This window comes from Botrytis fragariae, assembly GCF_013461495.1.
Source record: "Botrytis fragariae strain BVB16 chromosome Unknown tig00000112, whole genome shotgun sequence".
Classification (NCBI taxonomy): Eukaryota; Fungi; Ascomycota; class Leotiomycetes; order Helotiales; family Sclerotiniaceae; genus Botrytis; species Botrytis fragariae.
In genome coordinates, this window is record NW_023500997.1 from 1,779,560 (window position 1) to 1,792,880 (window position 13,321).

The following is a 13,321-nucleotide window of genomic DNA, read 5'->3' on the forward strand; positions in this document are numbered from 1 at the left end:
CTACAACTTGATACGAGCGGTTGAAAGTGGTCTGCCCACTGATAAACCACGTTGCCATATTTGTTCTGGAGCAATATTGCAACTATGGCATCTACGTCACCAACAACTCTACGTCGCCGCATGCCGATAAGGTTGTGATCGAGCATAAGCATGACCCAGAACCGGATACGGAGATGGGTCCACCATAGATTCCCCGGCATGCCCCATTTTCACACTCTCTTCCCAGAGTTTGTTTGCTAATCTCTTGCTATGTCCAATTCTACCTTTCCTATTTGGAGTGCCTCATCTGCTTACTGCTTGCTTACTACCTGTTGCTTACTACTTAATTACTGCTTATGACCACCCCAAACCTAGGTGGAAGTAAATAATAAGTGCAATATCCACATCGTTCGAATATGGCCAAACCGCCATTCGCCGCTCAGATTGCCCTGCAGTATACGCCGCAGCAAGAAACAAACGAAGGAGTAGAGGATGTTTGGTCTGGCCTGTCTAACGAGGCTGAGCGAAGAAAGGCACAAAATCGAGTTTATCAGAGAGCTTGGCGTAAGTACTCGTTCCACTTTTTGCAATAAGTCCTCGAATGTTACAATGAGGTAATGATGATGTGTGCGTCTCTCATTTGTAGGGAGAAGAAAGAAGCTTCAGCAATCACAGTTTCGCGTAGTTAAATATGCAACTGTTGAGTCGAACAGTACTTCCGCGCAAAAGCTTGCACCCTCGGAGACTAGCTCGTTCAGCTCTAGTGGCTCATCAGAGGGTAGCTCGCTGATGTTAAGAGCTAAAGATCATCATTTCTCCCATTCACACTCAGATGTAACTCAGTGGCAAGAGGCTGATCTGCTTGAAGCCTTCAATTCAGCTGCAGGTCTTTCTCAAATCAAAACTCGCGAGCGTTCTCGAACAGCTGTTGCATGCGCACAAGGCAATCTGGGTGATTCTGTGATTATAGAGTGGTTGCAAAAATGGCCACCAAGCAATTATACGATTGGATCTCCGAGGAGCGACAAACTGCTAGTTCTCGTCAAAGTCAATGTGTTCCGAGCTCTCATCAGCAATTCCATGACTCTGAATCCTATCTGACGTCATCACGAACGATAATGCAACATCTGCATTTTGCCCGCCGTCTGTTGATGTGAACGGCATCCTCGCACTGCCGCCATCATTGCTGCCCACAGATCTCCAAACCCAGATCCCCCATCATCTAAGATGTTATAGACCTTTGTGGATATTTAGTTGGACTTTTCAGTGCTGGCACTGGGAGAACAGGTATGATCATCTGGGGAGAGCCGTGGGATGTGGCCGGTTGGGAAGTGACTGAGGGATTCTTGGAGCGATGGGGATGGACGATCAAGGGATGTTGGGGTTTATTTGAGTTTACAAATAAATGGAGGATAGGACGAGGTCAAATGGCTCTACAATTTGAGGAAATGTTGATCTGAAGATTTTATCCATGTTTTTCATGTGAGGCATCGCAGGCTCTTCAAGAAGGAGACAAGCGACCAGGTTTGGCACATGCGCATCTTTATCATTTGCTGGCACATTGGGCTGTTTTTGGATACAATAATAATTTTCTTAAAGTAAAAGAAAATACAAAATGATGGATACATTTGAGGTAGATATCTCTAGATTGAGCTAATTTTTTATTTGTTTCAGAAAATGTTATGAAAGGGATCAAGTACACAATAGTAAACTCCAATATTGGTTGGAGCGTGAATAAGCAATACCTTTTCATGATATTGATTATCGCTCTGAAGTGATCAAGGATTTAGATTTGTTTGGGTTACTTGGTACTAGATGGTATAAGCTAATTGCTTGAAAAGAATCTGGGCCATCATCGTTCCTCTGCTTAGCCATAGCGACCAGATACTCATCAGCACTCAGCTTAGCCTCCACTATCTCTGGGTATGCTATTGTCTCGTTGAGAAAGTTTTGGTAATCAGTGTTGTCCCACCAAGGCGCTTTCTTTCGGCGCGAGGCAGGAGATGATATCATGAGGAATTTTGTAACCTCGGGAGAAGTAACGGATGCCGTGATAATTTCCTTCGCTGCATCCCGATCGACGGCTTTAACATTACTCATATTTCCTGATGAACAATAAGGCAGCTTAGTAAAAGTATTTGTAGCATAATCATAACAATCTTTACCTGTCGCAAACACAAATATAGTTAGGCTTGACTTCCTTGAGGATCTTACTGGCGTCTTCATCCTTCATGAGTATAAGATCAACAACGAGGACATCGGCTTTAGGACCTCTTCTTGGTCCTAACTGAAGAATGTCTGCTTCTTGTCTTGGATCTCTGATGACACTGGTAACGTGCCAGGTTTTCATAAGCATCGATTTAGCAATCAGTCGGCCAATGCCACCATTTCCACCAAAAATCAGAACGCGAGGTGAGGCCATAATCTCAATTTAAAACAGAACAATAGCGATAACTAGGATCTTATATCAGAAAGAACAGAGTGTGTGCAGATGGCGATAGGGAAAGAGAAAAGCTGGGCGTGGAAATCACTTCTATTTGCTATTGCATGACTGTTTTGGGGCCGGGGGCAGATTTTAAGGTCATCGAACCATCTCGTTCTCTCGGTTTACTTGAATTACTCTTTATCGAAGAAAAAGAGAAGAGAGCGGAAGAAATAATGCCCTCCAAGACCAAAGGCTCCTCGTGATGGCATCCGGATACATTGGCCATATACCGAATGATACAAAACGTGGGGATGCAATATGCATATTGTATGGCATGGACGTACCAGTGGTTCTGCGACAAAATCAGGATGGAACTTTTGAATTCATCGGGCCGTGCTATGTTCATGGCGTAATGGAAGGTGGGTTGATGGATGATATGCAAAATAGAGTTTTTGAGGAGAGAATTTTCGTTATTGCTTGATTTTATTTTACACTTTCTAGGACATGTCTGTTTTGGTGCTTGGCTTCATTATTGCAATCGATCTCTTCGGACCGAGGTTGTTCTTTTTGTATGAATATAAAGTGTTGAAAAGGAGGGGATGAGGGAGGATCAATGACAGCGAATGGAATTTCTAATTATCATACACTTTCCAAGATCCTGAAAAACTGGTTACTCAGAACTCTGGTTAGTTGCAAGAGTAGACTACCCCTCTACCTTGTACGTAATTCTCAAATCCGACGACAGCAAAAATACAGAGTTGTATAAACGAGAATATTACAGTGAATTTGTAATTACTTAGGATCAAATTATTTCGTCCAGATGCAGTAGATATTGATGGGATCAAGTGCCAGAGAAGAGTAACGGGAATCAAGCTCAGATTCCCAGGAAGCTTGATTTGATATATATCCTCTATTTCCTTATTCGCCCATCTTCTCTCAAAGTATCTTTCTCAAATCTTTAGTCCCGGCGCTGTTGTGACTTCATCATGCTCGACTTGCTCTATCATCTGAACGTCATTTTCAATATATTATATACTCATTGATTGTATCGAAATTCGTACGAAAAAAAATCATACACAAGCAAGTGCAATTGATCGATTATAAATCCGGAGTCCACTGCTTTTCCTATTACCCTTGAATTTTCGATGATAAAACACGAGGTCAATTAAAAAGGATTATTTCGGCATCAGATTACCCCTTCATTCTCGTTTATTTAACAACACGAATTTTCTCTCCACAATAAAGGAAGACGCTCCACCTTTTCCTATTTCCATCAATCTTCCGAGTTCAATTCATTTCAAAAGCCAAAAAAATATCATGATATATCGAGACTAGGACAAAATAATACGACGTCGGCATGATTCGAACATGCGCCCCCGAAAGGAATTGATTTCTAGTCAATCACGTTAACCACTCCGTCACGACGCCTGTCAAATTGCAATTGTTTGATGAATAAGCAGATTTATTCAGCATGTATATACCATTTTGAAACTGAGCAATAATCATTATAATTACTTGCTGAAGTGTGTGTAAATTGTCACTCGGAAGCATCGTAATTTTGAAATAAGAAAGGCCAACTCCTTGCTTTCTCTCTGCTCTTTCTAAACTGTCATCTCTTTCTTTTCATACCAAATCTTGGTTATATTGATCTTGTTCATGTTAACAATACTCAAGTGGACAGTATAGATCGTGAGGGACACACACCTGCACACATTTTCACACATTGAGTATTTAATCTGTAATGAATTTGCTATGCTATGATCCCAGAAAACTGGGCAGTAATTGGCATATAAAGTATTTGATAATAGTGTACTGACCCCAACTTTTTCTAGAACAGCCGTAGGACTGGACGTCCTCGTTGACAAGCTTGGACGTGGTCTGCTGTGGTGGTGGGTCCACAGGATCATTGTTGACCATTATATCTGTAGCCGGCCTGTCATCAATCGTGCGCTCCCATTCCTCTGTTAAACGGGAACAAAATGATTCGGGGCATCATTTGGGTGTTGAAACATGCTCGGTGATCATTCTGTAGGCAGCTTGCAAGTAGGAATCATTGCATTTTTCTTCCTCGTGGTGATAGTTTCAGATGCTGAGCATCAGCATGGCATTGCTCAGGTGTCGAGTATTTGTTTACCTTACAGACTGCAGATCGAAGTGACTGGAAGAGTCTTCTACGAACTTGAGTCTATCTCCGGTGAACTCGAGTTGATCGCTAATCTCATCAATCCCTCCACGATATCTGTATGACTTAGATTTCTCAGAAATTCTTCATCAGACATGTCCCCCAAAGGCGTTACTTCGTCAGTTGAACTTTTTGTCTTCTTCGCTTCAATTCTTGCCTTCAATTCAGTTTCCAATTTCAAGATACTTCCATCAATTCCCCGCATGGTTTTATGCCCAGATGGATCTTCCAATTTCCGTAGTGCTTCCTCGAGAATCTCCAAGGATTGCAAATCTTTCTCACTTGTATGCTTCAGACGCTGTTCTAATATCGACCGTTTCTGCATTGTTCTCAACAACAATTCCCGTTTCATGGTGCTTTTTGCCTTCAGTTGAATTTTAAGCTTTAGTATGACTTTGTCAATTGGATCTTCATCTCCGAAATCAGCTGTATTCATATTTTCCCTTATCTATCTTCGACCCATGGTCGATATGCCAACGATATGGTCGGCTAAGCCGTCCAAACTATAGTTTCCAGCTTTGAGTTGTGGCCAAGGCATGCGCAAATCACCTTCCAACGACAGTTTAGTGAAAAATTCGTTCACAACCACAACTCCGAATTCACTTCTCTTGCCTGACCTCAGCATGTACCGAAACCCTGCATCGTCCGTGACCAAAATTAACCAAATAAAAGAATGAGGCTCCTTCTCTAACTGCGTCATCTTCCACTTCTTCCACGCGCGCCGTAGAGCTGCATCTGCTTCTTGGGGAGCCGTACCCACGCGTTCAATGTGTACGCCAGCTTCTATCAATTTTGTACCAATTTCAGAGAATGTGAGATGACTACCAAAAGCTAATATATTAATAAGCTCCCCGAAATGCCCAGCGAACTTCTTCAACGAAGTTACCACGTCGTCATAAGACGGAGAAATTCTTTTATTATCGACATCCCATAGAACTACGACCAAATTTTGCCTTGATATAGAGGTGTTTTCTTGATCCTCAGATGCAGCTTCCGTGTCGGCCAATGCAGAGATCTGATCCACTTTGAATTTCGACTTCAGTATCCTTTGGCGTGCTGGCTTGCAGAAGGGAGCTTTATAACCCTTTTTGGCAATCAAACTTTTTTCTTGATTGGGGCACGACGGTGTCTTTCTCACTTCTATCTAGCCTTAGAGTTGAATCTGATTTAGGGTATGCAGTCTTTAGCTCAGAACTTGATTTACTCTCAGAAAGAGATGGGGGATGCAAAACCTCTTCTGGATTTATTGGCCCCGAAGACTTTGTTAAAATCATTTCTGAAGAAGGCATTGAAAGCATCATAGTTTTTCTTCTTCTGATAAGTTCCCATCTTCTCAAAATGGCAGATGGATGAACTCTTCTCAGAGGTGGTGAGCCCCCATGCAGAATTGAATTTGAGGTGATATCCGTGGCAAGTGTCGTGAAGAATGCCAAGTCTAGACGGCATTTTGACAAATTTTTGTTGGTATCACCACGATTATTGAACCTCGGGTACAACGAACAGAGGAATAATTTGGTGTTAGGAAGCAAAGAGGCGTGTATTGAGTTTCTGGGACTCAATTGGGGAATCATTGCTCATCTCATGATTTTTAGATTTGCCTATCTCTTTGAATTTGTGTCACGGGGTCTTTTCTTTTGTGACTTTACTTTCATGATTCAAGATTCTCGTAAAGAGAAAGTGGCGCTGAGATTCCGAGAAAGAGGAATACCCCGGATTTTGGCGCACCAGCGCGGCCGCTAGGTTTATGTCAGCATCACGTGACGCACACCAACCGGCTGCTATCTACTAGGTACCCTTAGTCTTCCATCTTTGACAGGAACATTGTGTTTACGTTTTCTTCACCACCCTCTAATTGTACCATTGGAACAGGGATATTTTCTAATCTTGATGAATTCTTATTTTAAATCTGAGAACTACTCGGCCATGCTCCTTCTAAGTCGAGTGATCTAGGGTCTAGGAATTTCTGCTGTCATACGTGTCATACACTACATGCAACTAGAGATTCGATGGTCCCAAGGCTTGAAGATGTGTATCTTTGAGATGTCACACTACATAAATGAGCAGCCAAGGCATTCTTATGCATACTTTTTATCCTCAGCGCAGTGCGACGAGATTCATGGTGTTTAGACATCCGAGGCGAAGATGTTGATATCGAAGATGAAGAAAAAGCTGGAAAAGCTTCTTTCTTATTCTTTAAACACCCAAGTGGTTTCTCTTAATTTATTAAAACCCGAAATCTCCGGTTCTTCATTGTCAAAGGAGTACACAAAACCAATAAGTTTCACCATGCCTGAAGTTCGCTCATACGAGTCTAGCAATAGCAGAAATTCTCCACCATACCATTCACTCTTGCATCCGAAAATAGAGAATGATGAAGGACTATACCTACGAGATGGAAATGCGGCTACTTTGCGGCGAAAGTTTCTACTTGGAGTAGCTGTGGGGCTGCTCAGCGGATTATCTATAATTCTGCTTATCTATGCCACATTTTCATACATTTTCAATTGGAGTGTACCACAGACATTTACTCCAGATTGTAGGTTGGGGATAAAAGATTTCTCCTGGAAAGGTTCCAGTCGTTTTAGATATCACGTACTCATATTGAGCAGTTCCATCACATGCAGTCCTATTTGAAGAAGACGACAGATATGCAGCTGCTTCTAGTCCAGAAACAGATTCAGCATGGGATAATTTGATGCCAGGTACATTTTACCCTCAAAAGTTTTCCGGTCGATACATCTCCAACAGAAGCTAATTCAACGTCACCAGCTGGAAGAGGTTTCATTTTTGTCGAAGACCCCGAAAGATATGGTCTTCGACCAGGATTACCATCAACAAATAGATCAGATCGATATTCGGTTTCCGTATTCCGCCAACTCCATTGTCTGGTAACAACCCTTTCTCCTTGCTCTATGATCCACCCAAATCACCATCTAACACCTCCAGGGCATGATCCGCGAATCCTACAACTCGGTCCTCATGGGAGTTCGCCCGCACATCCACGGCGATGAAAACCTCTCAGACTCAGCGGCTCAAGAATCGGAAACAGAACATACATCCCACTGTTTCGATTATTTACGACAAGCAATGATGTGTTCTGCAGATATGACTATCGAATGGGCAATGGAGATGCCGGATGGAAAACCTCCGCTTACAGTTGATGGGTGGGGTATCACTCATACGTGTAGAGATTGGAAACATGTTTTGAAGTGGATGGGAGAGCATAGGAGTCCGGCGAATAGTTCGGGGATTGCATAAGGGTTTGGGAGACGACGATGGGCTATAAATTGCTATGGATTGGAGTCCATATGTTCGACGGACTCTTCTAGTTTATTTTTACTTGCATCATGAATATCAATCTATAATTTACTTTATATCTGAAATTCACGATAGTATGAGCAAACCTTTCTCCAACTCAACAATCCATCGCTTCAATCGCCTCCATTGCGAATCATTTCAATTCCGAAAAATGCTCTGCAAATAGTGGGGTACATATCGTTTTCTCAACAGCATCTCCAAGATCTTACAGTGTCTGACATGCACAGCTAACTACCGTGTTACAAGCAAATACCGAGTAGCGAACACTCGCATATCTCACACACCCGAAAAAGGCAGTCCAACGATTTACCCGAAGGGCAGGTGCCAATACTTTCATCGCTTGGCATTCTGGAACTAGAGTTTTATAGGAAGGTGACATGTACAGATAGCGGACCCTAATATTTCTTCACAGATATACATAATCAAAACATAATAGAATGCTGGATTTCGATTGTCGTTGCAGTTTTACGCTACATCGCAAATTTGAGAGAGGAATCCAAACACTATGAAATAAGACAGAAAAAAGGCAAAGAGGTCGAAAAAAATGTTGACACCCCGCTCCACCTCCATGAAACAATCTTCATCCCTCCTCATCTCCTTCCTTTTCCTAATGATCATCCTCACAACTCTTATATACTTTCTTCAAACATCCTCTGTATCCTTTGTGTCTCCCCTCTCTTCATCTAATTCACATACCTCCCCATTATCTTCATCCACGCCCTCTATTCCCGAATCCCTCAACTCCTTATCACCTCTTTTTAAAACTGTTCTTTTCTCCGAACATTCGACATATGAAAATCTTTCTCATGAATATGATCATCTTTGGGATGAATTACTTCCACAAAATGGAGGATTTTTGAGGGTTTATGACGAAGATATGAAGTCAAATGGGAAAGAAGATGCGGAAGGAAAGAAAGGAGAAGTGCAAAAAGGGAAGAAACATAAATATGGAATAACTATGTTTCATTCTCTCCACTGCTTGGGTATTATGAGGAGAGGAGTACAGGAATTGTTTAGGGAGATGGAGGAGCTGAAGATGGAAGTTGAGGAGTTGAAGATGGGAAAGATGGAAGATGATGAAGAGATGGACAGCAAGGTGAGGAGGGAACAGAAGAAAAAGAGAGCAGGAGGGGCCCAAGGGCATGGTCATGATTTTGGTCACATGGAACATGGGGATCCACTACATTGGTTGCATTGTTTTGATTATTTGAGACAGGTATGTACAGTTCTCATTCACATTCTTCTTTACTTCTTTGGGGACTCTGGACACCAATCTGGAGGTCATATATTTTGATTGGAAGAAAACATGCTCAAATGTTTGTGTGGGAGTATAATTGCTAGCGAATGGAACGAAGCAGGATATCATGGGATATAATATCTTTCTATGAAGGACTGAAGAACCTAGCACTGACTTCACACCAAAATTCTAGACAGTACTATGCACGGCTGATGGAACACTTGAGCCACCAAAAGCTGATTCAAAAGGAAAGGAAAACGTCGACGGGATGATGGAGAGGCAATGCAAGGACCCCGAAGAGTTGTGGAAGTTGAGCGTTGAGTCTTTTGAGGCAACTAGTTAGATGGTTGATTTTCTAATTATATCAATCTTCTCGTTATCTGCACTCTCATAAATTTTGAGCGTGGGATGCTGTAATTACGGGATTTAAGCGCAATTCTGCCCTTGAAGATGCTTAACCATTCGTTCCAATAACTCTTATGGCATCATTGTAAAACATTTGAGCATTTCAGCAACACATAAAAGGTGATAGTTTTCGATTTGTGAATTCAATGCAAAGTAAAAAGAACCTCTTTTGAAATCACTTCTTTGCCTCTTGAACATCGGGAATCAAGAAAAACGCATGCTCTACGCAAACGTTCAAAAGAGATCTGGATAAGAAAGCCCTCCCTAAAAACGATCCGAATGCTCTCTTAGAAATAAGTGATGCTTTGATACTGTAGAGCAGATCCAAAGTATCATGATCGCTTATGTTGTGCAATACCAAGTCCAACATCATGCTCATCTAACATGCATTTACACTACATCTCGCGCACCACAATATATATGGCCGTTTTCTCACCGCTGCTAAAATGGCTTCGTACCTATGTTCCAAAGATCACAATCGGTTACTCGGCCAGAACATCGTGTGATTACCGGCTTGGCTAGACTCGGCGAATAGAGTGGTAGTAACCTTATTCCACCATTTCTCTGGCCGATTCCCTCATGAATACAGACGCACGATGTGATGAATGAGTTTGAGCATTGCCATGCCGGAGGAACGGAAACGCAAGTTGACTTCTCTCTTAATAAGAGAAAAGCCAAAGTGCAAACAACAAGCTAGATGGCAGTTCATTGGATGATGAGAGAATCGGATCTTACGATATCCTTCATACTCTGTATATCGTACGAGGTGATAAATTTACCCCACGCTCAAGCAGTCAAGCAACCCGATGAGACTCTTGACACCAGTTCCGACACCTTCAGGGTAGAAAACGAGACCTGGAATGAACTACCACTGGACTAGATGAGCTGCGAGAGGATCATATATCCAAGCATTTGCTATATAAAACGGTCTTATTGGTCAGCCAGCAATACTCTCAAGAAGTCAAACAGGTCAGGAAACTTTCCGAATACGTAGCCTTATCAAAGAGCACCTGCCCATACAAAACTACCTCACACCGAAAATTCGCCACCGTCATGCATTTCCAATCCTTCTGTTTTGCATCAGCCACGCTGGCCATCGCCATCATGGCAGCCCCGATCGTTGAACCCAGCTCACTTGGTATGCCTACCGCTCATCCTATATTTGTATTTCACTGACATCGACATGACAGCCGCAAGTCAAGCCAGTGTTCCTCGAGGCTTCTTTAATAACAATGATGCGGGATCAGAGGTGAAGAGAGGATTCTTCAATGACAACGACGCAGGATCTAGTCAGAAGCGGGGATTTTTCAACAATAACGACGTATCAGGTTCCTTGAAAGAGAAGAGAGGATTCTTCAACAACAATGATGTAGGGTTAAATGTGAAACGAGGATTTTTCAACAATGCAGATGCATCAGGTGCTTGAAAGGAGAAGCGGGGATTCTTCAACAACGACGTATCAGATTCCCCAAAGGCCAAGAGAGGGTTCTTCAACAACAAGGATTCAACAGCGGAAGTTTCAGAACGTGATGAGGAGGTTAATGATGATGGGTATTATTACACATATACAGATAGCAACAAGTAAAGGAACAGAAATTCATGGACTGCTCAGTCAGAAGTGGAAGATATGAGGAAATGGTAGTTTTCATCGCAGTGGGAATTATTCTTAGGGTGGTTGTGTTGGGCGGGCTGAAGGACGCACGCGACTGTGTTGATACAGTATTGGATCTTGTCTATTTTCAACATGACAATTATTATTTCTTCTTCATCATGTGGAAATAAATCGCCCTCAATCATGACAATGACACATGTATCTCGTTAATGAAAAAATGCTCGCGAAATAATAAGGAGGAAGTAACTATTAATTAAGTGACACTAAGCAACGAAGACTCATGTTTATAGACGTAGAATGAATACTCATAATTCGTTAAATTGATATACAGAGTTGGGAGGCCAATAGTCTAAACATGAGATGAGCTTAACTGTACTCCTTTCTCTTTTTCCCAAACGCCTTTCCATCTATCCCTTTCAAATATACAGTTAGAAACTTCGGCATCAAGAAGTTTTTGTTACAAGCGGTGACATCCGGCTTGCGAACTTCACCTTAGCAGCTTGTGGACTTTGTGATGCTAATTTTCTCCTCAAAATGGCCATGGTTCTTTTGGGGATCCAGACTCGACTACCCAAAACCACAACGCCAGTCAATAATGCCAGACTTCCAGCTTGATGGGCAGAAGCAAGTGGAGTAGGCACCAAGTATATAAGAGTGCTAATACCCAAAGTAACTTGCATCATCAAAAGATGAACTACGCCAAGCATTCCTTTTGCCCCACTTTTTGGGAGAGCAGCTTTAACTCTAGGGTTGAAGCGTGAATATGCCCATAGAGCGAGAATAGCAGTAAATGAAGTAGTCGCTAGTATGCGGTGGTCTAATTGTACTGTTGATGGATTCTCGAGCATGTTACGCCACCACAAATCACTACGGTCCGGTTGCCTGGAATAAAATTCGGAGAAGAGTTCGGACTTTGGTGGCGCGAATCCCTTGCCCATTCGAGGGAACTCGTTATAGATAAGACCGGCATCAAGACCCGCGACTAATCCACCGGACATAGCTGTTGTGAAGACAAGAAGAGCAAGACCAGCAACGGATTTACGGAATACTGATAGCGAGGACGATGATAGACGAAGGAGATGAGCATGCGCCTGAGCGGGTGTAGAGTTGAACAAAAGTTTGCGATCGCGAAGAATTGAGAGACCGTTCCAAAGCATTGCAGTGTAACATATGAAAGCAGTGCCGAGATGTGTGGTAAGCCTGTATTGAGAAACGCGGGGATGAGAGCCGGGGGCGAAAAGATCGTCCTTCAATCCTGACTTGACCATCCACCAACCAATAGCTCCCTGAAACCCAATGAGTCCCGATATTCCAAGTAAACGAAGAGCCATAGGCTTTGAGACTTTACGACGGGCGACGAAGTAGACCGCTGGAACAACAAAAGAGAGTCCAATAAATCGTCCCCATAATCGATGAAACCATTCCATAAAATATATCTTTTTAAATTCTGCCATAGTCATATGTGGATTGAGAAGCTTGAATTCAGGTGAGGCTCGATATAAGTTGAACTCACTCTCCCAGTCTGCGGCGGAGAGAGGTGGAAGAGATCCAGTGACGGGTTTCCATTCTGTAATACTAAGACTTGAGGGGAGTCAGCAAAAGGCTCTAAAATGACTGCATTGGCAGACCAGAAAAATAAATAAGGCAAAGGAAAGAGACTTCGTCATATCGAACTTACCCAGACTCTGTCAACCGTGTAAGACCTCCAAATACAACGATTCCAAATACACTTGCAGCACTTCCTAACAGCCAATAACCCACTGCTTTCGAACTTGTTTCTGGGAATCTGCTTCGTGACGATTCTTTGTTTATTGCTTGACTTGACTTGCTCAATGATTCAGCCAGCGAACTCAAAGGAGAGGCTCCATTGGCAGATTCGGTAATTGAAGCTATATTACTATTGAATCGTATTGAGCGAGAAGATATAGATTTGGCGGGAAACTTTGTTTGCCGTAATGTAGGACGAGGTTGTTTTAAACATTGGTGACATATAAAGAAATCCCTAGATAACCTAGGAGTTACCTTTCGCAGTCCTGGTAATATTGAAGCCATTGATCAAAAATTGAAGTGAAGGCAACAATAAGAGAGAAAATAAAGTGGCATGTTTTTGGAAATATATTTACCTCATTATTAGTAACCTTGACTCAATCTCGCTCCAGATCT

The 13,321-nt window shown here is 42.4% G+C and overlaps 9 protein-coding genes across 9 annotated transcripts; 6 read left to right on the forward strand and 3 right to left on the reverse strand.

The window, feature by feature from the left end:
* Positions 1–395: 395 nt before the first annotated feature.
* On the forward strand, positions 396–1,080 carry Bfra_008092 (uncharacterized protein; the record flags this gene model as incomplete). Its single annotated transcript, XM_037338457.1, has 2 exons — positions 396–543; positions 626–1,080. 2 exons carry the CDS (start codon positions 396–398, stop codon positions 1,078–1,080), a joined length of 603 nt encoding a protein of 200 aa, XP_037190520.1.
* A 17-nt stretch (positions 1,081–1,097) lies between these two features.
* Positions 1,098–1,439, forward strand: Bfra_008093 (uncharacterized protein; the record flags this gene model as incomplete). The annotated part of the gene is made up of 2 exons (XM_037338458.1): positions 1,098–1,122; positions 1,216–1,439. 2 exons carry the CDS (start codon positions 1,098–1,100, stop codon positions 1,437–1,439), a joined length of 249 nt encoding a protein of 82 aa, XP_037190521.1.
* A 301-nt stretch (positions 1,440–1,740) lies between these two features.
* Positions 1,741–2,401, reverse strand: Bfra_008094 (putative nad dependent epimerase dehydratase family protein; the record flags this gene model as incomplete). The annotated part of the gene is made up of 2 exons (XM_037338459.1): positions 1,741–2,144; positions 2,194–2,401. The coding sequence occupies 2 exons, from the start codon at positions 2,399–2,401 to the stop codon at positions 1,741–1,743; spliced, it is 612 nt and encodes a 203-aa protein (XP_037190522.1).
* A 1,396-nt stretch (positions 2,402–3,797) lies between these two features.
* Bfra_008095 (uncharacterized protein) lies at positions 3,798–5,860 on the reverse strand (the record flags this gene model as incomplete). The annotated part of the gene is made up of 5 exons (XM_037338460.1): positions 3,798–3,831; positions 4,218–4,365; positions 4,584–4,994; positions 5,046–5,609; positions 5,725–5,860. The coding sequence occupies 5 exons, from the start codon at positions 5,858–5,860 to the stop codon at positions 3,798–3,800; spliced, it is 1,293 nt and encodes a 430-aa protein (XP_037190523.1).
* Positions 5,861–6,872: 1,012 nt separating this feature from the next.
* On the forward strand, positions 6,873–7,844 carry Bfra_008096 (uncharacterized protein; the record flags this gene model as incomplete). Its single annotated transcript, XM_037338461.1, has 4 exons — positions 6,873–7,122; positions 7,196–7,288; positions 7,356–7,474; positions 7,533–7,844. 4 exons carry the CDS (start codon positions 6,873–6,875, stop codon positions 7,842–7,844), a joined length of 774 nt encoding a protein of 257 aa, XP_037190524.1.
* A 604-nt stretch (positions 7,845–8,448) lies between these two features.
* On the forward strand, positions 8,449–9,484 carry Bfra_008097 (uncharacterized protein; the record flags this gene model as incomplete). Its single annotated transcript, XM_037338462.1, has 2 exons — positions 8,449–9,120; positions 9,335–9,484. The coding sequence occupies 2 exons, from the start codon at positions 8,449–8,451 to the stop codon at positions 9,482–9,484; spliced, it is 822 nt and encodes a 273-aa protein (XP_037190525.1).
* A 482-nt stretch (positions 9,485–9,966) lies between these two features.
* Bfra_008098 (uncharacterized protein) lies at positions 9,967–10,356 on the forward strand (the record flags this gene model as incomplete). The annotated part of the gene is made up of 2 exons (XM_037338463.1): positions 9,967–10,046; positions 10,221–10,356. The coding sequence occupies 2 exons, from the start codon at positions 9,967–9,969 to the stop codon at positions 10,354–10,356; spliced, it is 216 nt and encodes a 71-aa protein (XP_037190526.1).
* Positions 10,357–10,599: 243 nt separating this feature from the next.
* On the forward strand, positions 10,600–11,131 carry Bfra_008099 (uncharacterized protein; the record flags this gene model as incomplete). Its single annotated transcript, XM_037338464.1, has 3 exons — positions 10,600–10,684; positions 10,737–10,964; positions 11,010–11,131. 3 exons carry the CDS (start codon positions 10,600–10,602, stop codon positions 11,129–11,131), a joined length of 435 nt encoding a protein of 144 aa, XP_037190527.1.
* A 470-nt stretch (positions 11,132–11,601) lies between these two features.
* Bfra_008100 (putative cytochrome c oxidase assembly protein cox15 protein) lies at positions 11,602–13,210 on the reverse strand (the record flags this gene model as incomplete). Its single annotated transcript, XM_037338465.1, has 2 exons — positions 11,602–12,739; positions 12,837–13,210. 2 exons carry the CDS (start codon positions 13,208–13,210, stop codon positions 11,602–11,604), a joined length of 1,512 nt encoding a protein of 503 aa, XP_037190528.1.
* Between the last annotated feature and the right edge of the window lie 111 nt (positions 13,211–13,321).